This window comes from Schistocerca serialis, chromosome 9, assembly GCF_023864345.2.
Source record: "Schistocerca serialis cubense isolate TAMUIC-IGC-003099 chromosome 9, iqSchSeri2.2, whole genome shotgun sequence".
In the NCBI taxonomy this organism is placed as follows: domain Eukaryota; kingdom Metazoa; phylum Arthropoda; class Insecta; order Orthoptera; family Acrididae; genus Schistocerca; species Schistocerca serialis.
In genome coordinates this window covers 385,609,432-385,636,504 of record NC_064646.1, presented here as the reverse complement: position 1 = coordinate 385,636,504, position 27,073 = coordinate 385,609,432, and the positions used below count along the sequence as shown (strand labels likewise).

At 44.6% G+C, this 27,073-nt stretch overlaps 1 protein-coding gene and 1 pseudogene across 1 annotated transcript in view; one reads left to right on the top strand and one right to left on the bottom strand.

Annotated features, from left to right (window-relative positions):
* Positions 1-439: 439 nt before the first annotated feature.
* Positions 440-27,073, bottom strand: part of LOC126419632 (uncharacterized) — a 151,662-nt gene continuing 125,028 nt past the window's right edge. The window contains exons 3-4 of the mRNA XM_050086821.1: positions 8,139-8,306; positions 440-811 (exon numbers count right to left, since the gene is read on the bottom strand). Of these exons, the coding sequence (XP_049942778.1) occupies positions 440-811; positions 8,139-8,306 (540 nt within the window). The remainder of the gene's footprint in view (positions 812-8,138; positions 8,307-27,073) is intronic.
* Positions 16,850-16,967, top strand: LOC126420252 (5S ribosomal RNA; annotated as a pseudogene).

Sequence of the window (27,073 nt, the reverse complement as noted above, 5' to 3'; positions counted from 1 at the left end):
GACTCCCTCACACCTATCAGCATAACCATTTCAAGATCAGCAGAACCCGCCTGTCAGCAGACCACCTGGATGATGAGAGACGCTGCGTGGGAAGTCCACGTGTGAAGCAATAGCAACTTATCACCATATGCAATTAGAGAGGAAGATATTCATATCCTCTGAGTTCTCAATACTAGCCTTGTGATGACAATACTCAGCCATACTTCCCCAAATCGAATTAGAGTAAGATATAAATATGAGAGGGGACAAGTCACTGTGTGCATCTAAAGGTACGCCACCTCTCAGATGTTAATGGCGACCATTTCGAACACCTACAGTGATATCTTTAAGTTGGACTTTGAGCTACACTTTCACCAAAAATGAGACAACTCCGTCAATTAGTTTGCAAGTTATGGACTTTTAAGAAGTGGATACACTTTTTTGGACCCCTCTGTATTTGCTATAGCTGTATGCTACGCACCATTCTCAGGACCACGGAGGCCTGCACGTCCCTGCGACGCGCTTCGAGTATGTCCTGGCGAGTGCCCAGGAGCGTGTCTTCCAGGTGAGCCGCCTGCTGCAGGTCCCGCTCTGCGACGCTGCCCAGAGTGTACAGCTGTTCCGCGCGCTCCTGTTCGCGCTCCGCTAGCTTAGCGGCATTGGCCTCCATCTCTTCGTAGGCCGCTAGAGTGCGTTGCGGCCCGAACACGTCCAGCTCGGCCACCTGCTGTCTGGCACTTTCCACTTCGTGCTTGGCGCGCGAGTGCAACAGGCGCTCCTTGCACAGTCGCTGCAGCTGTGGCCACACGCGCTTCAGCATCCGCTCCGCCTCCTGCCAAATGACGCGTCGAGAATGGTCACAGCCCTGTCAGTCGCAATCGGTAGGTGTACGTTCAATGTAAGAAAATAAAAGCTAATCTGTAATCCACTCTATACTAGGTAGAGACAAAGACCAGATATACACTACTGGCCATTAAAATTGCTACACCAAGAAGAAATGCAGATGATAAACGGGTATTCACTGGACAAATATATTATACTAGAACTGACATGTGATTACATTTTCACGAAATTTGGGTGCGTAGATCCTGAGAAATCAGTATCCAGAACAACCACCTCTGGCCGTAATAACGGCCTTGATACGCCTGGGCATTGAGTCAAACAGAGCTTGGACGCTGTGTACAGGTACAGCTGCCCATGCAGCATCAACACTATACGACAGTTCATCAAGAGTAGTGACTGGCATATTGTGACAAGCCAGCTGATCGGCCACCATTGACCAGATGTTTTGAACTGGTGAGAGATCTGGAGTATGTGCTGGCCAGGGCAGCAGTCGAACATTTTCTGTATCCAGAAAGGCCCGTAAAGAACCTGCAACATGCGGTCGTGCACTATCCTGCTGAAATGTAGGGTTTCGCAGGGATCGAATGAAGGGTAAGGCCACGGGTTGTAACACATCTGAAATGTAGCGTACACTGTTCAAAGTGCCGTCAATGGGAACAAGAGGTGGCCGAGACGTGTAACCAATGGCACCCCATACCATCACGCCGGGTGATACGACAGCATGGCGATGACGGATACACGCTTCCAATGTGCGTTCACCGCGATGTCGCCAAACACGGATGCGACCATCATGATGCTGTAAACAGAACCTGGATTCATCCGAAAAATGATGTTTTGCCATTCGTGCACCCAGTTTCGTCGTTGAGTACACCATCACAGGCGCTCCTGTCTGTGATGCAGCGTCAAGGGTAACCGCAGCCATGGTCTCCGAGCTGATAGTCCATGCTGCTGCAAACTGTCGTCGAACTGTTCGTGCAGATGGTTGTTGTCTTGCAAACGTCCCCATCTGTTGACTCAGGGATCGAGACGTGGCTCCACGATCCGTTACAGCCATGCGGATAGGATGCCTGTCATCTCGACTGTTAGTGATTCGAGGCCGTTGGGGTCCAGCACGGCGTTCCGTGTTACCCTCCTGAACCCACCGATTCCATAGTCTGCTAACAGTCATTGGATCTCGACCAATGCGAGTAGCAATGTAGCGATACGATAAACCGCAATCGCGATAGGCTACAATCTGACCTTTATCAAAGACGGAAACGTGATGGTACGCATTTGTCCTCCTTGCACGAGGCATCACAACAACGTTTAACCGGGCAACGCCGGTCAAATGCTGTTTGTACGTGAGAAATCGGTTGGAAACTTTTCTCATGTCAGCACGTTGTAGGTGTCGCCACCGGCGCCAACCTTGTGTAAATGCTCTGAAAAGCTAATCATTTGCATATCACAGCATCTTCTTCCTGTCGGTTTCATTTCGCGTCTGTAGCACGTCACACTTCCTGGTGTAGCAATTTTAATGGCCAGTAGTGTAATTGCTTTTAAGTTCTTACAGTAAGCGTATTACTCATTTACATTTACATTCACATTTACATTTGTACTCCGCAAGCCACCCAACGGTGTGTGGCGGAGGGCACTTTACGTGCCATTATCACTACCTCCCTTTCCTGTTCCAGTCGCGTATGGTTCGCGGGAAGGACGACTGTCTGAAAGCCTCCGTGCGCGCTCTAAGCTCTCTAATTTTACATTCGTGATCTCCTCGGGAGGTATAAGTAGGGGGAAGCAATATATTCGATACCTCATCCAGAAACGCACCCTCTCGAAACCTGGACAGCAAGCTACACCGCGATGCAGAGCGCCTCTCTTGCAGAGTCTGCCACTTGAGTTTGTTAAACATCTCCGTAACGCTATCACGGTTACCAAATAACCCTGTGACGAAACGCGCCGCTCTTCTTTGGATCTTCTCTATCTCCTCCGTCAACCCGATCTGGTACGGATCCCACACTGATGAGCAATACTCAAGTATAGGTCGAACGAGTGTTTTGTAAGCCACCTCCTTTGTTGATGGGCTACATTTTCTAAGCACTCTCCCAATGAATCTCAACCTGGTACCCGCCTTACCAACAATCAATTTTATATGATCATTCCACTTCAAATCGTTCCGCACGCATACTCCCAGATATTTTACAGACGTAACTGCTACCAGTGTTTGTTACGCTATCATATAATCATACAATAAAGGATCCTTCTTTCTATGTATTCGCAATACATTACATTTGTCTATGTTAAGGGTCAGTTGCCACTCCCTGCACCAAGTGCCTATCCGCTGCAGATCTTCCTGCATTTCGCTACAATTTTCTAATGCTGCAACTTCTCTGTATACTACAGCATCATCCGCGAAAAGCCGCATGGAACTTCCGACACTATCTACTAGGTCATTTATATATATTGTGAAAAGCAATGGTCCCATAACACTCCCCTGTGGCACGCTAGAGGTTACCTTAACGTCTGTAGACGTCTCTCCATTGATAACAACATGCTGTGTCCTGTTTGCTAAAAACTCTTCAATCCAGCCACACAGCTGGTCTGATATTCCGTAGGCTCTAACTTTGTTTATCAGGCGACAGTGCGAAACTGTATCGAACGCCTTCCGGAAGTCAAGAAAAATAGCATCTACCTGGGAGCCTGTATCTAATATTTTCTGGGTCTCATGAGCAAATAAAGCGAGTTGGGTCTCACACGATCACTGTTTCCGGAATCCATGTTGATTCCTACAGAGTAGATTCTGGGTTTCCAAAAACGACATGATACTCGAGCAAAAAACATGTTCTAAAATTCTACAACAGATCGACGTCAGAGATATAGGTCTATAGTTTTGCGCATCTGCTCGACGACCCTTCTTGAAGACTGGGACTACCTGTGCTCTTTTCCAATCATTTGGAATCTTCCGTTCCTCTAGAGACTTGCGGTACACGGCTGCTAGAAGGGGGGCAAGTTCTTTCGCGTACTCTGTGTAGAATCGAATTGGTATCCCGTCAGGTCCAGTGGACTTCCCTCTATTGAGTGATTTCAGTTGCTTTTCTATTCCTTGGACACTTATTTCGATGTCAGCCATTTTTTCGTTTGTGCGAGGATTTAGAGAAGGAACTGCAGTGCGGTCTTCCTCTGTGAAACAGCTTTGGAAAAAGGTGTTTAGTATTTCAGCTTTACGCGTGTCATCCTCTGTTTCAATGCCTTCATCATCCCGGAGTGTCCGGATATGCTGTTTCGAGCCACTTACTGATTTAACGTACGACCAGAACTTCCTAGGATTTTCTGTCAAGTCGGTACATAGAATTTTACTTTCGAATTCACTGAACGCTTCACGCATAGCCCTCCTTACGCTAACTTTGGCATCGTTTAGCTTCTGTTTGTCTGAGAGGTTTTGGCTGCGTTTAAACTTAGAGTGAAGTTCTCTTTGCTTTCGCAGTAGTTTGCTAACTTTGTTGTTGTACCACGGTGGGTTTTTCCCGTACCTGTCTAAAACGCATTTTACGATTGCCTTGAACTTTTTCCATAAACGCTCAACATTGTCAGTGTCGGAACAGAAATTTTCGTTTTGATCTGTTAGGTAGTCTGAAATCTGCCTTTTATTACTCTTGCTAAACAGATAAACCTTCCTCCCTTTTTTTATATTCCTACTAACTTCCATATTCAGGGATGCTGCAACGGCCTTATGATCACTGATTCTCTGTTCTGTACATACAGAGTCGAAAAGTTCGGGTCTGTTTGTTATCAGTAGGTCCAAGATGTTATCTCCACGAGTCGGTTCTCTGTTTAATTGCTCGAGGTAATTTTCGGATAGTGCACTCAGTATAATGTCACTCGATGCTCTGTCCCTACAACCCGTCCTAAACATCTGAGTGTCCCAGTCTACACTCATGTGTTGATTTCGCCCTTCTCAGTTTTTAATACAGTTTATTAACTAGGTAATGTTATTAAGTGACTGATACGGTGTTTGGTCGTTCCTTTCTTGAAACGGCGTGTCGCAAGGACTTCTCGTCAATGTGACATTCTGGCGGCGATGCCAAAACAGTGCCCTGATTGCTTACTATGGTCTGTTGTTTCAACCCCTGGGCTTCTTCCCCTACTTATTTTATCATTTTTATATTATTCTTTTAGCTCCGTATGTTTGTCCTTATGTACTTCATTAAATTTTTGTCTTACATCGCCACAAGAGCGTCCCGGAATTACGTGTCATCACTTAAACAATTGTTTATTTTCTTTTAACAATCTAAATTTAACTTTAGTCTTGGTTTTAATTTATTGCATTTTACCACTGTAATAACTTCTATATCTGGTAAGCCGACCTTAGACTTTATCTATTGTATTCTTGTTTTCATTGCACTTTGTACAATTATATATCGACGAATACATGTGGGCCATAGCGACATCTGATGAGCTTGTGAGACAAAAATTTCGTGACTACTGTAGCGTATTTTGTTATGAACAATAGCACTGTTAACAAGATGATTCCGCCTATACTGAAGGCTAGCATATACCACATTTTAAATATGTGCGACGACGATATGTCGATTTTGTGTGTATCTTTTGACTACATGACTGTGGATTCATTGTATTAGGACTTCATTATGTTAAGACATGTTTTAAAACAGGTGTGCTTTGTTATATTTTAGAGGGCCTTTTCTACATGTATGTTAGTAATAATTTTCATCATCACCTATTTTATTGTTTTTTTCACAAGTTTTATTGCAATTCTGAAGATGGTCACCTCTGATTGAAACCGGTAGTCTAAGGACCTAACTGTTTTCTGATTGTAGACGAAAATAATAAAAGAAATTTGTTCTACACTAGCGAGTGTGTCGCAGCTTATGAGACATGGGTCGTTGTCCTGCGCTGCTTCACCGCTATGCCGCAGCTCCCGAGTCGTCGTGACGGTGAGTGGTGAGGAGCCAGTCTCCCGCCAACCTATGATTAGATATTTTCTGTGGTTGGTAGCTCTGGTGATCGTTTCGGCCAGTGCAACAGTTCAACAACCTCTGTCTCATGCTTGGCTAGGCCAGGACAGCACAGGCAGTCTGAAGCCTAGTGTTGTCTTATTGAAACATAACTTCATGTGAAGATACGGTACAATTACTGACCTTAGTACAACACAAATGTAATGTCTGCTGTACAGATTATCAGCTGTGAGAACCAGCGGTGATCATGTTGCACACTGAATGGCATTCCCTACAGTCGAGGCAAACGCTGGGTCAGTATGACGATGAGGAATGCAATCTGGCAATGTTTATTTTCCTTCGAGTCTCCCCACGTGGAGACATGCATAATGATGCTGTACATGGAGCCAGGAGTCGTCCAAAAAGAGCACGTGGTGCCACCCCTGTGCGTAGCGTTGCTGCTGGGATCTTCTTGGGCACACCACTGTCAATGGTATGCATACAGAGCAAGCACTGAAGAAAACAGAGGAGAAATTTGGAAAGTGTGTAAACTATTCGGTAGAATATTTAAAAATTAAATATTTCCTGTTGCATTGTAACTTCACCAGAGATGAAGAAAGACTTCATAGAGCAATAGAACGACTTGACAAATGTTACAAGTTGAACAAAACAAAAGTAAGACAGACGTGTTCGAGTGTGGTCGTATGAAGTCAGTTTACCTTGAGAGAATTATATTAGGAAATGATACGTTAAAATAGTAGAGGAGTCTTTGTACATGCGCATCAGAATAACTGATGATGGCAGGAGAAGAAAGGGTATAAACTGCAGATTGGCGATAGCAAGAAAAGCGTTTCTGAAAGAGAGGACGGTTTTAACATCAGATATAAATGTAAGTGTTAGAATACTTTTTCTTAAGGCATTTGTGTAGAGTGCGACCTTCTGAGGAAGTGAAATGTGCATGATAATCATAATAAACAACAAGCAAATAGAAGCTTGTGAAGTGTGGTGCTACAGAAGAACGCTGAAGATTACTCAGGGAGTTCAAGAAACTGATTAATAACAACTGGCCATTAAAATTGCTACATCAAGAAGAAATGCAGATGATAAACGGGTATTAATTTGACAAATATAATATGCTAGAACTGACATGTCATTACATTTTCAAGCGCTTTGGGTGCATAGATCCTGAGAAATCAGTACCCAGAACAACCACCTCTGGACGTAAAACCGGCCTTGGTACGCCTGGGGATTGAGTCAAACAGAGCTTGGATGGCGTGTACAGGTACAGCTGCCCATGCAGCTTCAACACGATACCACAGTTCATCAAGAGTAGTGACTGGAGTATTGTGACGAGCCAGTTGCTCGGTCACCATCGACCAGACGTTTTCAGTTGGTGAGAGATCTGGAGAATGTGCTGGCCAGGGCAGCAGTCGAACATTTCCTGTATCCAGAAAGGCCCGTACAGGACCTGCAGCATGCGGTCGTGCATTATCCTGCTGAAATGTAGAATTTCGCAGGGATCGAATGAAGGGTAGAGCCACGAGTCGTAACACATCTGCAATGTAACGTCAACTGTTCAAAGTGCCATCAACGCGAACAAGAGATGACCGAGACGTGTAACCAATAGCACCCCATACCATCACGCCGGGTGATACGCCAGTCTGGCAGCCATGGTCTCCGAGCTGATAGTCCATGCTGCTGCAAACGTCGTCGAACTGTTCGTGCAGATGGTTGTTGTCTTGCAAACGTCCCCATCTGTTGACTCAGGGATCGAGACGTGGCTGCACTATCCGTTACAGCCATGCGGATAAGATGCCTGTCATCTCGACTGCTAGTGATACGAGGACTGCTAGTGATACGAGGCCATTGGGATCCCGCACGGCGTTATATTACCCTCCTGAACCCTTCGATTCCATATTATGCTAACAGTCATTGGATCTCGACCAACGCGAGCAGCAATGTCGCGATACGATATGATAAACCGCAATAGCGATAGGCTGCAATACGACTTTTATCAAAGTCGGAAACGTGATGGGACGCATTTCTCTTCCTTACACGAGGCACCAAAACAACGACGTTTCACCAGGCAACGCCGGTCAACAGCTGTTTGTGTATGAGAAACTGGTTGGAGACTTTCCTCAAGTCAGCACGTTGTAGGTGGCGCCACCGGTGCCAACCTTGTGTGAATGCTCTGAAAATCTAATCATTTGCATATCACAGCATCTTCTTCCTGTCGGTTAAATTTCGTGTCTGTAGCACGTCATCTTCGTGGTGTAGCAATTTTAATGGCCAGTAGTGTAAATTATTGGAACGGCTTATCATGTTGGCCGTAATGTAGCGAGAGTCGATGCCCTGACTTTTGGTCTCGTGGACTGCTGAGCCTACCTGCCTGCGTCCGGGCGGTGCACGCAACCTGGACATGGCCCTCTCCTGCAGCTGCTGCAGCTGTGCCTCCCTCTGTGCCACCAGCTGGCGTGCAGCGTCCAGGCGCTGCTGCAGCTCCTCCTCCTCCAGGGCGGCACGGTTCATCTCGGCCTCCAGCTGGTGCCGCACCTGTGCCGACAGCACTGTCAGTCTACAGTCGACACTGAAACCTGTCGGTGGCATATTTTTTGGTTTACAGTCGGCTTGACGGTTTCATTCAGATCACAATATTTCCGTGAACCAACTACTAGTGGGCTTTAGCTGCTTCGTGCAGTGGTCTGCTGTATTCTCACTACATGGACTCCAACCAGATCCCAACATCAGCGTGGCTGGATTTTAAGCAATACCCACCTATGAAAATATGACAAAGATCTGCGAATTTGCCAGTACTTTCAAATCATTGAACTCTGTCTTGCTGCCCTTATATGTTAGTCCACCCCCATCCACATCTTATACTAACTGCTAAAGTCTCCACACCAGCAATGCCTTTGTCTGCCCTATGTCTCATACAAAGTCAGATATCAACACCTCTTTGTACTTGTTATCATGAGAAATTCTGACCTTCCATTATTCTGGAGTTTCCACATGCCTGTTTGCATCTCCACACACCCTTACCCACAGTAATTTCAAACTTCCTCACCCCTCGCTCAGTACCATGAAATAATTGTTGAGATTGATCTAACCTAGCAATTATGGCTTACTCTGGCTCTTCTATTCCAAGTCAAGGCTCCAGTCTACCCCTTCTCTTCATGATACAATCCTAACCACCTCATGACACCTAAATCTCATTAAATGATCCTTCTCATTACTTATCACATCCTCTTTATCAGATCACTCCTCTACAGTGCCATCTGCATTGATATCATTCATGCAGAAATTGTTACAGATTGCGAAAGCCCCACACATTAACAAATTAAACTCAGCTTTTTTATTTCTACCAATATTTTATTTATGTGGTAAACTTTTCCCCACAGCTTCACCCACATACGCATTTGACACATATATTGAAAAGTCTCCTCGTTCACCCTCTGTGTCCAACTCTCTTTCTGCTCCCCGCCTCCCATCTCTCTGTCCAACACATCCTCCACCTCTATTTGTCGATCACCTCCTCCCTGACACTCTGTCTCTTTATCTCATACCCCATCTCTTTAGACCATATCCTCCACCCCTCACTCTGATAATATCTTCCTCTTCCTCCCTCTGTCCATATTCTTATCCTCCTCTCTCTGTCCATGTAGACCCACCCCCTCTTCCTTTTCCACCTGCCCACTACCACTTGGCACATTATACCAGTCTCTTGCATCTCCTCCACCTCCCCCATCTCTCTGTCCATCTCCTCCCCCTCTCTCCACCATCTCTCTCTCCCCTCTCACTAGACATCTTCCCTGCCCTTCTCTCTCTGTCCATCTCTTCCTCCCCACTCTCCCTGTTGATCTCATTCTCCTCCTCACATTGTGATCATCCACTCCTCCTCCTCCTCCTCCTCCTCTCTATGTCCATCCCCTCCTCCACACACTCTCTGTACATCTTCTCACCTCTCTCCCTATCCATTTTTTCTGCCCCACTCTCTCTCTTTTCATTCCATACTCCCCCTCTCTCTGTACATCCCCTGCCCTCCCTCTCTCTGTCCATCTCCTCTCCCACTTTTCTCTGTCGCATTTTCCATCTCTCCTCCCTGTCTCTTTTCTGCCATGTCAAGTTACACATATAGCCACTGAAAGGAATGCCAAAAGTACCCACATAATATGCTTATAATGGTGGCAGACTACATGTCAGCAGTAGGAAACACATTTTCCCGTATTTCTACCCCTATGTATGCTATGAGGTTCTAACCTCCAAGGTGCTCATTTTCAATAGCAAGGAGTATGTGTACAATGTTTGGTTGAAATCAGTCCAGTGGCGGAGGAGAAGCATATGCACACGCATGCGTGTGCACAAGCACACACATAAATACACACACACACACACACAAATGGCTCTGAGCACTATGGGACTTAACTTCTGAGGTCATCAGTCCCCAAGAACTTAGAACTACTTAAACCTAACTAACCTAAGGACATCACACACATCCATGCCCGAGGCAGGATTCGAACCTGCAACCATAGTGGTCACGAGGTTCCAGATTGTAGCACCTAGAACCGCTCGGCCACTCTGGCCAGCTTCACACACACACACACACACACACACACACACACACACACACACACACACACATCCCCTCTTCCTTTTCCACCTATTCACTACCCTTTTACACCTTCCACTGCATGTCCCTCCCCTCCCCCTCTCTCTGTCCATCTTCTGCTCCAGCCTCTCTCTAATCATCTCCTCCTCCCCCTCTCTCTCTGACCATTTCCTCATACCTCTATTTCCACATCCACCTCCTCCTCCCCACATCCACTATCCATCTCCTCCAGCCACCTCTCCCTATCCCTCTCCTTCTCCCCACTCTGCCTATCCATCTCATACTGCTCCACCTCTCTCTGTGCTTCCTCTCCTCCCCCCTCTCTGTCTCCATCCTTTCCTGCTCCCTCTCTCCCTTTCCAGTCCCTCCTGCCCCCTCCCTCTGTCCATCCCTTTCTCTACCTGTCTCAACCTTCCACCAGCCATACCCATCTGTATCTATGATCCTAGTAAAATAGGTCTACAGAGCAGACTGATACTACTCCAACACAACACACCTGCTGTGCAGGCAACCGACTAGTCAGGGGTTGAGAAGCACATTTTTTCCCATGACCCCATTCCTATTGGAGCTAGGAGGTGTAAATAATGAAATACAAAATAATTTAAGGAACAAGTGACCATGGGACTACAGTTCATAGCACTTCAAGATTATAGTTGAGTCAGTCAGTAACATGTTGTGCACTAAATGGAATCAGCTTGGACAGAAAGCTGCTATTGGACTATCAATCAATCATGCTTAGAAAAGCTTAGAAATCTACTCTCAGAAATAATATTAGAATATAAAGTCAGATCATAACACAACAAATGCTGAAATGATCACAGAGAGTAAGGCATACGATTGGCAGACATCATCACATTAAAGAATAACAGGCAGCTACACCTGATGAGGCACATCCAAACAAGAAGAGACAAACTTGTAGGCCACATTCTATGACACAACAACATCACTGTAGCAATAGCAGAAGGAGCTATTGAGGGAAGGAATCGGCAGGGGCGACTAAGGGTATCATACATGCAACAGGTCATGAATGACATTGGATGTAACACATATGTGGAAATGAAGAGGAAAGCAAACAGAAGAGAAGAATGTCGCTCTGCTGCAAACCAACTTCAGGGTTGAACACACACACACACACACACACACACACACACACACACACACACACACACATATATAAAAACAAAACAAAAAACAAAAAACTACTGAGACATTTCACTGCAAGATTCAGTAATGAGCAGGCCATGACTCACAACCTGCATTTCTCTCAAGACTGCAGATGTAACACTCTTGTACAGTTGGCTTTCATCAGAAACCACGAAACACCTCAGCTCAGCCCTCCAACGAGCTATCGCTTGACACCACTAATATCACAAATGGCGGTAGTTTGGGGTCAGTGGAATGCACGCTACAGAGCGTCTAGCTCAGTGCTGTCCTTGGAATAACCGATTTGTAATAGCTCGTTGTGTTACTGTGGCACTAACTGGTGCTCGAACTGCTGTTACAGACGCAGTATGATGCGACACAGTCATATGTCGAACACGACGGCCTTCCCTCTCGGTAGTGCCACATGGCAGTCTGGAGCCCGGTCTTCCTGCGACCGTACCTTCTTGTAACTACCGTTGCCGGTAGTTATGCACAGTGGCTACATTCCTGCCAAGCCTTTCTGAAGAATAATGGAAGCAACATCCAGCTTCTCGTAGCCCTATTACAAGACCTCGCTCAAACACAGTGAGCTATTGATAGTGGCGTCTCCTTCGTCTTAGAAGCATTCTTGAGTAACGTCAGCTCACTACGTCAAATCCCAAGGGTAGCTGATGCTCACGACTAATACAGATCGCATTTAAAGCAAACATTATTTGCTACCAGCGTTATTGGCACGAAATTTCAACGGTTGTTATCTTTCAGATGTAGATACACTCCTCCCCTCTCCTTCGCTGATCTCGCACAACTCCTTCTTGGTGTCGGTATTTTAATATTTCAGGGACTTCAAATTTGATGTTTCTTTTGCGTGTGTGCGAAGGCAAATTTTCGAGCAAATCCGCATCAAAATGGCTATGCAAGACACGTGGTCTACTTGGATTCTTGGTTGCGGAAAACATGGGGACATGCTTATATGTTTGTGAGCAGTGTGCTGTAATGATGATAACATCGGAAGTTCACTGAGGCTTTTTGCGGATGATGCTGTAGTATATCGAGAGGTTGTAACAATGGAAAATTGTACCGAAATGCAGGAGGATCTGCAACGAATTGACGCATGGTGCAGGGAATGGCAATTGAATCTCAATGTAGACAAGTGTAATGTGCTGCGAATACATAGAAAGAAAGATACTTTATCATTTAGCTACAATATAGCAGGTCAGCAACTGGAAGCAGTTAATTCCATAAATTATCTGGGAGTAGGCATTAGGAGTGATTTAAAATGGAGTGACCATATAAAGTTGATCGTCGGTAAAGCAGGTGCCAGACTGAAATTCATTGGAAGAATCCTAAGGAAATGCAGTCCATAAACAAAGGAAGTAGGTTACAGTACACTTCTTCGCTCACTGCTTGAATACTGCTCACCGGTGGTGTGGGCTTTTGTTGAAGTTTCGAGAACATACCTTCACCGAGGAGTCAAGCAGTATATCGCTCCCTCCTACGTATATCTCGCGAAGAGACCATGAGAATAAAATCAGAGAGATTAGAGCCCACACAGAGACATACAGACAATCTTTCTTTCCAGGAACAATACGAGACTGGAGTAGAAGGGAGAACCGATAGAGGTACTCAAAGTACCCTCCGCCACACATCATCAGGTGGCTTGCGGAGTATGGATGTAGATGTAGATGTAGATGCAGTTGACAGGAGTATAGTTGGACGAAGGGTCAAAAGATGTGAAGCGTCATGAGGTGCAGAAACTGAGCTGCATGATCGCCAAGTTAGGGAAACCTTTGTCACAGCCACTGCTCTCAGAATGGTGAATCGATCTATTTGGGACACTTAAGATTACTCCAAATTGGCCACTCTTTGAAGATGATAAGAGCCTGATCTATGCAATAAAAACATGGCTAACAGTACAGGACAAGAGCTTTTGCCAACAGGGAGTACCTGCTCCTAAACGACGGACGCTGGCGTTAGGCATTAGGACGCGATGGTGATTATCTAGAGAAACAGTACTTGTAAGACTGAGCGAGGTGGCGCACTGGCTAGCACCATGGACTCGCATTCAGGAGGAAAACGGCTCAAATCCGCGTCCAGCCATCCAGATATAGGGTTTCTATGATTTCCCTAAATCACTGTGGCAAAAGCGGGTTGGTTCCTTTCGAAAGGGCGCGGCCGAATGAGCGAATTCCTTCCCACCCTTGACATAATCCGTGCTTGTGCTTCGACTCTAATGACTTCTATGTCTAGAGGACATTAAACCTAATCTTCCTTCCTTCCTTCCTTCCTTCCTTCATTCATTCCTTCCTTAGCGGTGTAAATGAAGTTTTGGTTGATTGTCTCACCAAATTCAAACTCATAAGAATACATGTGTTTTGAAAAAAATAAATGTCGTACATTACTTAGTGAATTACTGACGTAATATACATCTAATGCACAGATTGTTGATCAAAGAATTTTGTTTTGCCATTTATCTAGATGAAACTCCTTTTCTTCTACTTATTTAACCAAACCTTCTTATTTACACATGGCCAATCTCAATGAAACACTTTGCTCAGTCTTCTGCTACTTATCTAGCTAAAACGGTTTTGCTTCAACTAATATTCTTCATCAAATACGGAAAAAGACTAATCTCATGGAAACACTGATGCACTGGAATCGTAGTAAAGGGTGGAACGCATTGTGTGACATACACAATACACATTTGTTGTAGATAGCAGGTTACTGAAGACCATGCATATTGGTACTACATGTCCACAACAAGGATCAGAAACTGTCAAGGTATTACGCATGTAAGTAACCAGAATGTCCCATGAACCCAACCAGATAGCCATGCATGTTAAAGCACACCTTCTTCGATGGGGAGGCGTGTAGCCCAGGATAGAATCTGCCTGTTGGGTTAATGGCGAGGGTCAGTGTGTCGCACAGCCTGGGCATGGTTCTCCACACCCCACCAGGTGAACACGGTACTGATAGGCTATTAAAGTCTCATTTACACGATTCGCGACTATTTACAAAACTTTCTCACTTACCTATAGCACACACGCTAAGTGTTGGAGCGCACACACTCTGCCCCGAGGAATAACACAATGGCGACAGGAGAAGCATCTAGACACGCCTCAAATTAACTGCGTCAAATCCGTTAAAAAAGGAATATACCCAGTTAGTGCAGTGGACAGCGTTTTGAGAAGGAATACTCATGTTTGATTCCAGGTATAGGTATCAATATTTTCATTTTATAATTTTGATCTTCCCACTAAAGTTGTAATGTACACTGTCTCTTACCAAAAAGCATGGTATAACTACAGTTTTTTAACGATGACATACCAATTATTAGTCAGACATGGCAAGAAATATTAATGAAAAGTAATAATCAGTTAAAAATAAATTACCTGTAATAGGACAGAAATAACTAGAAAACGTATCGATGTGGAGATGTTAAAAGTAATTGTATGCCCTAAATTCGAGAAGAGCAGCCAGTTGTAACGCGTTACATACATTTTGAGTGACAGCATATCTTCCACAAAACGTAGATAATCTTCATAACATATTGTCAAAGCTACCCCTCTCCACCGCAAAGCACACACAGTCCTAATGTAACCACCCACTATTCTCAAATTCAACGTGCAATAGCCACTCACAGGCAGCTGAAGGCAGCAATAACAGGGAGGATATATTAAGCGTGTCGTACACATGTGGATAACAGTGCAATCATTGTCGAAATCCGGAAATGAAGCAAGGAATCGCGTTTCGTGGCCGCGAGCGCGAATTTTTGCTCACCTGTACGTAACTCGTCTGCCTCAGCAGAGTGGTCAGCACGGCTGACTGCCATGCGGAGGACCCAGCTTCGATTCCCTGTACTGACAGGGGTTTTTCCTTGGTGGAGGACTGGTACAACGTGCGTTAAGCCTCGTAAGACCAATTGAGAAACTACTTGACAGATTAGCGGCAGTTTCAAGGTCAAGAAATCCGACAACTAGCGGGAGAGCGGTTGTTGACAACATGCTGCTCCATACCACATCTAATGAGCCCAAAGGCAGAGAAGTACACGTCGGTCGGTCGAGGCTAAACACAGAACTATATACAGACACACAGTTCGAACTCTGTCAGGTGCTGGTACCACTATATACTTGAAGCACCCACGGCCAGATGGCAACTTTACTTTGTACACATGTATGAAGTTACATTGGCAACCAATCATGTTTTCTGGGTGCTTTATCTTTTTTTTGTTTCAAGTATGATATATACACACGCACACATCCTGACAAAAAACATGAGGCAGGCATTCAGAAGACATCGTCGGTTGGCAATGTAACTTAGTGGCGGGTATGTAAATGGCTACAGATTTGTAATTTTTTATAAGAGGTAGATTGGTTGGTTTGTTGATTTGGGAGAGGGGACCAAACAGTGAGGTCATCAGTCCCATTGGATTATGGAATGGGGGGGTAGGGAGTCAGCCGTATCGTTTCAAAGGAACCATCTTAGGGTTTGCCTGAAGCGATTGAGGGAAATCACAGAAACCCTGAATCAGGATTACTGGACGCGGGTTTGAACGATCGCCCTCCCCAGCTTTGTCTGCCATCCGGGAACAAGTAATGAAACCCCATCAACATTCTGTCATCCCACACAACTGGTCAGAGACTAGCAGCAGCCATACTAGGTAATTTCCATCCAATGTGTAGGCTGTTGTTAACACTACAACCCAAATATCTGTATTTAGTTTGGTTCCGTGAGTGAAAGCATAGGCTTGTGATAAATGGCGTCACGTTATTTTCTGTGAAGAATCGGGGTTCTGCAGTATCCCGATGACTATCATTGGCAAGTATGGTGACGACGTGGGAGAGGTCGCATTCTTCCCATGTTTTCAAGAGACACATCGGTTTCACTCCTAGGATCACGATGTGGGGAGCCCTCAGGTATGACTTCCGGTGAGAGCTGGTAGAGATTAGGGGAACTCGAACGACAGAATGGTATGTCACGGAGGTAGCGCGTCCTCACATCCTGACTGCATCGTGGTGCCATTTACAGCATGACAATGTTGGTCTGCACATGCCACTTATGTCTATGAACTGGTTCTGCAGTAGCCACCAGCAGCCCCAGATCTCTCAACATAACATATGTGGGCCAGGTTGGACATCAACTCACTCACCTGTCAGTATTCAGTATGTCAAGAACCACTTATGACAGTAGTGGGCAAGATTCCTCACGAGACTACGCAAAGGTTTTATGATCCACTTTCCGAAAGGAATCAGTGAATGCATCCAGCCCAGAGGGAGTGTCACATCATACTGATAAGTGAGCTCAGAGTGCTGAAATGTTTGTAAATCTCTATTGATTGTATTATCACCTAGGCAACGGCCTTGCCGCAGTGGATATTCCGGTTCCCGTCAGAGCACCGAACTTAAGCACTGTCGGGCATGGCCAGTACTTGAATGTGTGACCATCCGGGCCACCATGCACTGTTGCCATTTTTCGGGCTGCACTCAGCCTCGTGATGCCAATTGAGGAGCTACTCTACCGAACAGTAGCGGCCCCGGTCAAAGAAAACCATCATAACTACCGGGAGAGCGGTGTGCTGACCACACGCCTATCCGCATCCTCATCTGAGGATGACGCGGCGGTCGGACGGTCCCGATGGGCCACTTGTGGCCTGCAGACGGAGTGCTTTTTTATTATCACTGAAATAACAGCACATATTCTCTCAAAACATGAAGCTTCATTTTGGTTTCTCCTCTCCTTCTGCATTCTTCACTTCTTTGTCAGTTGGTGTATACTGAAACACATGGTGATTCGAATGGTGTTGATAAAATCGTTTTCTTGAAATGAAATACGTTGAAATCTCCTGATGGATTAAATCTGTGTGCCACACTGAGACTCGATATCAACACCTTTGCCTTGCGTGGGCAACTGCTTTACCAACTGAGCTATCCGAACCCGACTCAGTCCCAGGTTCGAGGCCCAGTGTCGCACACAATTTTGATCTGGAAGGAACTTTCATATCAGCTCACACTCCGCTGCAGAGTGATAATTCATTCTGGGTGTAACTGTCGCCAGACAAACAAAGTAAGAGCCTACGGAATATCAGACCAGCTGTGTGGCTGGATAGAAGAGTTTTTAGCAAACAGAACACAGCATGTTGTTCTCAATGGAGAGACGCCTACAGACTTTAAAGTAACCTCTGGCGTGCCACAGGGGAGTGTTATGGGACCATTGCTTTTCACGATATGTATAAATGACCTAGTAGATAGTGTCGGAAGTTCCATGCGGTTTTTCGCGGATGATGCTGTAGTATACAGAGGAGTTGCAGCATTAGAAAATTGTAGCGAAATGTAGGAAGATCTGCAGCGGATAGGCACTTGGTGCAGGGAGTGGCAACTGACCCTTAACATAGACAAATGTAATGTATTGCGAATACATAGAAAGAAGGATCCTTTATTGTATGATTACATGACACCGGAACAAACGCTGGTAGCAGTTACTTCTGTAAAATATCTGGGAGTATGCGTGCGGAACGATTTGAAGTGGAATGATCATATAAAATTAATTCTTGGTAAGGTGGGTACCAGGTTGAGATTCATTGGGAGAGTGCTTAGAAAATGGAGCCCATCAACAAAGGAGGTGGCTTACAAAACACTCGTTCGACCTATACTTGAGTATTGCTCATCAGTGTGGGATCCGTACCAGATCGGGTTGACGGAGGAGATAGAGAAGATCCAAAGAAGAGCGGCGCGTTTCGTCACAGGGTTATTTGGTAAGCGTGATAGCGTTACGAAGATGTTTAGCAAACTCAAGTGGCAGACTCTGCAAGAGAGGCGCTCTGCATCGCGGTGTAGCTTGCTGTCCAGGTTTCGAGAAGGTGCGTTTCTGAATGAGGTATCGAATATCTTGATTCCCCCTACTTATACATCCCGAGGAGATCACGAATGTAAAATTAGAGAGATTCGAGCGCGCACGGAGGCTTTCCGGCAGTCGTTCTTCCTGCGAACCATACACGACTGGAACAGAAAAAGGAGGTAATGACAGTGGCACGTAAAGTGCCCTCCGCCACACACCGTTGGGTGGCTTGCGGAGTATAAATGTAGATGTAGATATATTTAGTATTCCCCAAATTACTCGAGTGTTTATCGTGCACAAGGCAAAAGGCAATAGGTGTGTGCCATAAAATATACTCAAGTGCACCACATTTTATCCAGACCTGTATCTCGAGGGATTTGCATTTACAAATACCTGGTCAAGGGAGTGAATAAATTTCAAAGCAACAAGAACCATCTGAAATGAGTAATAGCGCAGGCTACATTAACAGACTGTAGGCTATTTGAAAACTCTAGGGGCTCCACGGCGCCCTTATCGTTACGTGTAACCGAAACACTTCGGAAAGAACGCCCATCCTGTAGATGCACGCAGCCGTGCTGAAGATTATCTGGCTACAGCGTGGCTATGTGTCGCTTAAAAGATTTTACACGTTTATCGTCCAACACTGTGCCTATTAGAGATCATTACTACTCGTGTTTCATAGGAACTGTGAAGAAATCTAGTAAAGCTGAAACGTGTTGTGTATACCAAGAGAACAATTTTCTACTCTGTCACCAGTTGCAGTGTAGAAACTGATTGCGGTGATGGGAACGCATCCATTTTCAAGAGATTCTGAAAACTGCGATAAACATGACAGGAATATGGACAATGTACATACGAGGGCGTGCAGGAAGATAATGTCTTCGAGTTTTTTATGTGAAAATTCGGAAGACTATTCAAATAAAACAAACTTTATTGACATTCTACATCTTTATTCTTCATGTATACATATTTGTAGCTCTCTCCCACTATAATGTTTCGAACTGTAGCGTGTAGCTCGTCGTCGCGTTACGTAACTATATCAGTGAACGAGGAAGGGCGCGCTGTAATCGATTTTCGAGTTCAAAGAATCCGTCCACACATAGAGCACACTCTCCTTCAGCAGTGCCAGACCACGCACGGCCGCTGCGACATCTCCAGAAATCCGACGCCTTCAGTTCATTCTCATCGATCATCCTCTACACAGTACCGAAATGGCCTCACCCGGTTTTCATCTGTTTTCGAAACTTAAAGAATACCTTCGAGGACTTCAGTTTGACGGTGGTGAACTGGTGAAAGCAGAGGTGAGGTTGTGGCTCTAACAACAAAGTCAAGCATTCTACAGTTATGGTACCGTCTGTTAACGGGCAAAGATGTTAATCGCCTGGGTGGTTATGTCGAGAAATAGGTCTGTGCATATGAAGAATAAAGATGTAGAAAGTTAATAACGGTTGTCTTGTTTAAAAAGCTTTAGGAATTTTCACATTATTTCTGGGGCATTATTTTTCATCAAGTCCTCGTAATAGAAGATAAGAAAACATGACTTACACATTGAACTCCGGCAAGAAAAGTGACACAAGTCGAAAAACGGCAATTTTTATTTTTTTCGCTGATGGATGCACATGGAGTTCCCCAAAGTGCACAAAAAGTGCAATGAATTTACTGCCAACAATACTTAATTGAAATTTGAAGGAAGATTACATTATTTCAGTATGAGTTTAATAGAATTATTTCTTTAAGTCGAGTTTTTGTCATGTAATCTATTTTTGAAATGTGTCAGTGTACTTGGTGCGGTGCGATTACATACACCAACAATAAAACAGTAAAACTGTCGTATCTGACTGTTTGAAACGCTAATCTTCGGAACTGCATGACAACTTTTCATGGTGTTTTCACAGGTGACTTGAGTATAGCTTGGCGTAACAGATAGGTTTCATTTCATCAAAATCGATACACGGAAAAAAAGATATCGTAGCTTAAAGTTTTAGAAGTCTGTTCAGCTTAGTTGTTCGGATGTTTACCGGTGGTGGTGGTTAGCGTTTAACGTCCCGTCGACAACGAGGTCATTAGAGACGGAGCGCAAGCTCGGGTTAGGGAAGGGTTGGGAAGGAAATCGGCCGTGCCCTTTCAAAGGAACCATCCCGGCATTCGCCTGAAACGATTTAGGGAAATCACGGAAAACCTAAATCAGGATGGCCGGAGACGGGATTGAACCGTCGTCCTTCCGAATCGGATGTTTACCTTAATGACGGCGTAGAACACCAAAGAACCAATAGATTGTGCTGTCACTTTTTTTATTTCAGTGGCTGAACTATTTTCGCAAGTTTCTGTCAGTGACAGAATGAAGCGCCATAGCCTTACTTCACATGTACGAACTAACATCGAATGTGCTTGGCTAAGATATACGAATTTACTGATTTCACTTTCTGTGTTAAAACTTCACGAAATTGCTTCGCTTCTTTTGTTAGACTTCATTCATGATTCACTTATTGACTAGGAAAAACGAATTTATCAACAAAGTGATCCTTGCGTTACAATTTTGAGGTATGCAATGGCCTTTTTTTAACTTCCGTTGCGAAGCGCTGGCGTATTGCTATAGTATTACATAATTACAGGTAGTGTTTAAAACTTACATTAAGCTGTAGAAAAACAAAGTACAAGCCAGCGGGATTTCAAGTGTTACGAACCCAACGACATAGTGAGAAACATGGGTGAGTCAAGTTTATAAAGACTGTATAATCTATTACAGTATTAGCGACTCCTCTCCACACCTCCCCGGCCCCCTTCCTCCCACCTGGCTTCGTATTACGACCGGATCACTTGTCTGCCTAACGCAGAAATCTAGAGTTTAACATGGAATCTAAATTACATTTCACTTCTGGCGAAAGTCAACATCATTGAGAGGTGAATGATCGGTCAAAAGAAGGTGAAAAGCACGTCATCCATCCGGGATTCCATACCGCGACCTTTCAGTTTTGACGGACGTGCGAGATCATCAGGTTCGACTTGGGTTATGCCGAAGTTTCACTCCTGTCTGGAGTTGCGGTTACTGTTCTGCTAAATGGCAATGGCATCACTTTCACAGCGGCTGCGTTATTTAATGGATCACAGTACAGCCGTTTTCAACGAAATATTTATAAATTATAAGGGGGGATCAAAAAGTTCCTTGTTCGTTGGCCGTACAGTCCAGAATCGGACTGCCGGTCAGGCACAATCACCGTGAACATTGAGGCAACCATCCCACCAATGCACCTGGTTGAAGACACCCTGTTGGTGAAACACCATGTCCTGCTGTGAGCAGAAGTCCGTAACTGCCTGCTGGACGTACTCGTCGACCCTTCAAGGCCTTATTTAAGGGACCGAAGGCTTGAAAATCAGGGCTATTGTGCGGTTGCTCGAGTGTCTCCCATTTGAGTCGGCGCAACATCTGCGTTACGACATTTTCGACATGGGCCCCTTGTTCAGGAAGTGCGACGAGCACGGAACTTGGCACACCATTGTACAACAGTGGTTTTGGACGGACATGCTGTCTATTACAAATTCTTCATTCCCTTATGGACGTGTTCTGGTGTTCGTCCTTTGGCAGTCAAGAAACAAATAACAAGGTGTTTATCCTGTTTGGACGCATCTGGTGATAACGCCGCCACAGTTGAAGTTTCCACATTTACCGCATGCACGTCGAAAAGACACGAATGCCACACTAATCTCTAGTCTAAACCTTGGTGCTTAAACATTCGCACCAGAGTTGCACTACAGTGCATATATGCTGTAGCAACACTCTCAAACGGAAACTTTTTTTTTCTTTATTGTATTTCAATTCCCCATCGGGGTGGGCTGGCAGCAGCATATGCGCTGCTCTTCAGCCGAAAGACACAGAACAAACAATAGAAGACATTTAAAAAAAGAACAAAGGAGAAAACATCGTGAACATAGGTATAAAAAAGGGGAAACATCATGGAACACAATAGACAAAAAAGGGACGACTGTAAAATGGAGATAAAAACCGTAAAAAGTAGCGCACACAAAAAACCACACACTGGGACAATTAAAAGAACACAAGGCACAGTACGACCGGAGCATAAAAGTATCGACGGTTGGTGTTGCACGTAACAAACACTGACAGTAACACTAAGTACAAGGCCAGTACACAATTAAAATCACACCTCTCGACGTACAGGAGGAACAGCACTAAACACAACACTGACGTGGCACACTGACAATGATCAAAACAGAGGATCTGCCAGGCGCAAGGAGATGAGGGAGACCGGAAGAAGCGAGGGAGAGGAAAAGAGGGGGGGAGATGGGCGGGGGCCGCGCCGAAGAGGGGCAGGGAGGGAGGGATGTGGGAGGGAAAGAGGAAAGGATGGGGTGCAGGGTCTCAGGGGGAGGGGTAGGAGGAAAATCCGCTCTGGGAGAGGGAGGGGAGAGGAGAGGAAAAAAGGGGGCCCTGGGGAGGGGGGGGGGGGCAAGGCCAGGTTATAGTTGGAAGGAGGCGGAAACTTTTTGACTGCCTATTATATATACACAAATCTTCGTTGTAGACTAGTCTATCTATTAGTCAAAACCAGATCAAAATCCCTACAGTCGTTTATGAGACTAGCCCTACATACAAACAGAAGTGAGCACGGAACATAACTTCATATGCAAGGTGATTATAATTAAAGTTAAACTTTCAAATCGCTGTAGAATTAACACCACTGTCTGGTTATATCGTCAGAATGTTGTCAAACTGCACGGAATATTATCGGAGGAGGAGGAAAATGTATGGCAGAAGAAAAATAAATAGTTACAGAATGTAGCAACAGATGGAGCTGTAAGCATCATTATTTAATAGTAGTCGACTACAAATGACAAATGAATCATACAGCAATGCCTAAGGTGTACGTTTGACACTGTTAGTTACGTAAGCGCATCCACCACGGACGGGTCGTATCCCATCGGATGTGAAAAATCGGTTTTTCATTGTCCTGAGGCCAAAAACCGCATAAAACCCTTCAATCACATAGGTTCTTAATTGTCCTGAGTCCAAAAACCGCATAAAAAGCATCAATCAAAATCAAATCGGATTATCCACCATGGTACACAAAACACGTCCGAACACTGTTGCAGAAGCAACGAAAAAAGCATGCCAGAGTCAGAAGAACGCAAAATCCCCAACACTGGCTAAGTTTCACGAAAGCTCGAAATTTAGTGCTGACGTCAATGCGAGATGCTTTTAATAGTTTCCACAATGAAATATTGTCTCAGAATATAGTAGAAAACCCAAAGATACCCTGGTCGTATGTGAAGTACACCAGTGGCAAAAAGCAGTCAATACCGTCACTGCGCGATAGCGATGGAAATGTTACCGATGATGGTGCCACTAAAGCGGAGTTACTAAATACAGTTTACCGTAATTCCTTCACGAAAGAAGACGAAGTAAATATTCCAGAATTCGAAACCAGAACAGCTGTTAGCATGAGTGACATATAAGTAGATATCTTAGGTGTTGCGAAACAACTCAAATCACTTAAGACAGGCAAATCTTCCTGTCCAGATGGTATACCAATCAGGGTCCTTTCAGAATATGCAGACACAATAGCGCCTTTCTTAGCAATCATATACAACCGCTCACTTCACGAAAGGTCTGTTCCTATAGACTGTAAAGTAGCACAGGTCACACCAATCTTCAAGAAAGGAAATAGGAGTAACCCACTGAATTACAGACCCATATCACTGACCTCAATTAGCAGTAGGATTTTGGAGAATATACTGTACTCAAACATTATGAATCACCTTGAAGAAAATGACTTATTGACACATAACCAACATGGATTCAGAAAATATCGTTCTTTATTCCCATGAAGTAATGCGTGCTGTCGACAAGGGATCTCAAATCGATTTCATATTCCTAGATTTCCAGAAGTCTTTTGATACCGTTCCTCACAAGCGACTATTAATCAGATTGCTTGCATATGGAGTATCGTCTCAGTTGTGTGACTGGATTCGTGATTTCCTCTCTGAGAGGTCACAGTTTGTAGTGATAGACGGTAAATCATCGAGTAGAACAGAAGTGATATCTGGCGTTCGGCAAGGTAGTGTCATAGGCCCTCTGCTGTTCCTGATTTATATAAATGATCTAGGTGATAATCTGAGCAGCCCCCTTAGATTGTTTGCAGATGACGCTGTAGTTTACCATCTAGTGAAATCTTCAGAGCATCAATTCCAATTACAAAATGATCTAGAGAGAATTTATGTATGGTGCGAAAAGTGGCAATGAGCACTAAACAAAGAAAAGTGCGAGGTCATCCACACGGGTACTACAAAAAATCCGATAAATGTTGGGTATACGATAAATCGCACAAATCTAATGGCTGTCAATTCGACTAAATGCCTAGGAATTACAATTACGAGCTAACTTAAATTTGAAAGACCACATAGGTAATATTGTGGGGAAGGCGAAACAAAGACTGCGCTCTGTTGGCAGAACACTTAGAAGACGCGACAAACCCACCAAAGAGACAGCCAACATAAAGGCTAGACGCAAATTGAGACGCGTATAGCGCGTGTGGCGCGACGGAGCGCAGCGCGCGTTTTTGTAACTTCACAGGGTTCAAATGGGACCGCGCAAACTGCGACGCGACGCGACGCGACTGGGACGCGACGCGACTGGGACGCAACGCGACTGGGACGGGACACGCGCCAGTGCCAGGTCGCGCGGCGTTGTGGTTGAGGCACAATTTCTCGCGCCGCGTGTCGCGCGTGCCTCCCTAGCACCGTGGGAAATTTGAGGCGGGGAGCGGAAAAGTAGCCCAGCCATATGCTCACATCGGAACGGCGCATATGAGCAGTGGTAGTATTGCGCATACGATAAATTTTGCCTTATTGTGTACTAAATTTTATTGCCTTTGGGTAGTGTTTCGTTTTTCGCCATTTAAACGCTCCAGCTTTCTTCGTTAGTACATTATACTTTTCTGTTATTTATATCTGTTTTGTTTTGTTTTGTTTTTTTAATTGGTTCGCCGTGATGAGAAAAAGAATTTCAATTGTTGCATGCACATTATCAGCAGTAATAAACTAATTATACAACAGGCTACACAAATGAAGAAAATGAACTGTGCAGCTGGTCCCGGCGGAGGTTCGAGTCCTCCGTCGGGCATAGGTGTGTGTGTGTGTGTGTGTGTGTGTGTGTGTGTGTTTGTCCTTAGGATAATTTAGGTTAAGTAGTGTGTAAGCTTAGGGACTGATGACCTTAGCAGTTAAGTCCCATAAGATTTCACACACATTTGAACATTTTTTGAAGAAAATGGTCGGTATTATTACGAAAGTAGGAATATCCTAAGAAAGTGTTATGTTTAGATATACTTAATTTGGTGAAATGTACCGCTGACAAAGGCAGATCTACTTTCATGACAATGCTTTTCGAAGTCCAACTCACAAGGCACAAATGGCTAGCTTGTGCATTCCTGTCGCGCGCATTATCATCCGCTGCTGACAGTACACTGACCATTGTGTTGTGCGACAGATCAGTTGTTTATTTTTCTCAATAACAACTATTTTATTCGCGATCACACATTGTCAGTTTGGCAAGCCGTAGGTGAGTAACCAGTATCTGGCATGTGCCTATCATTCCGCCTGAAGGAACGCTCGTCATTATTTTAATACTGTTCATATCAAGAGAAGGAATAAAATCCTTTGGTAAGTTTCCATTCCAGTCGCTCAGTGTTAAAAATACGATGGGTTACGTGGATTCTACCAAAATTCCAACGGAATTGGCAATCTATTTTTGTGTGAGTTGTCAATCTTTTCTCATTCGAAGAAGCATTACCGTTTGTGAGTAACGGCAACATTTCTCTTGGTGAATGGTTTAATTGTACTTCCTTTGTTACAGTGTAATTTTCCAAACTCATCTCACAGCAGCTATTGAGACAGAATTCCGAAACGGAGTGCCTCATTAAACAAGTAATTGGCAATCACAGAGTTCAATAGCTTACGAAAATTCTCATAGTGTCGGTTTGCAGTAACGTAAAAGAAGAAATTTCATGTTTATTTTCATACTAGGAAGTTCTTGTTTCGCTAGCTGTTGATAACTCTTAAAAAATTACAGTCACTGGAGTGAAATAAATAAAAGGGAAGTATAAGTACTGATATATCGCCGTAGATAAGAAAGTTCCGTTTGTTTAAGAATTGACAAAACACTCTCCTCCTTGTGTACTATCATTCGCCAAACTTTCGTTTTGATGTCTCGAGCGGCTTAGGAGATATGAGAGATGTTGCGAGTATTTCATTCTCGCGGGCGTGAGATCGAAGTGAGCGCGCTACATGCCATCCATTTTCTCGAGATCGGAGGCAGCTAGAGACCTCCTCCCAAATCTAAACAAAAATTCAGCATGTTAGCTAAATTTCATACGCAGCAACATATGGTGTAATACGCACCAAACGCAAAATCATAGCGACCCCTAATTTTCGTTGCAAACCTTTTGAGTTTTGCGTAGTGTCTTACTAAAATGTGTACATCACAATAAGAATGGTCATTAGCGAGTTGATGGGCACTTCGTCACGAAGCTGACATATAACGCTACAAGTAAGGCAAAAATCATGTTTTCTGTGAATAGTTTCTGTAAAATCGTTTGAGAAAGATAACAGGTTGCGCGCGCTTCGGTTCTGTCAGCGCAGAGCGTCGCCAGTCGGCGCGTGCGAAGTATGGTGTACGCGTCGCAATATGCGCTGGACCCGCGCGACTCGTGCGGCACGTGCGTGTCGC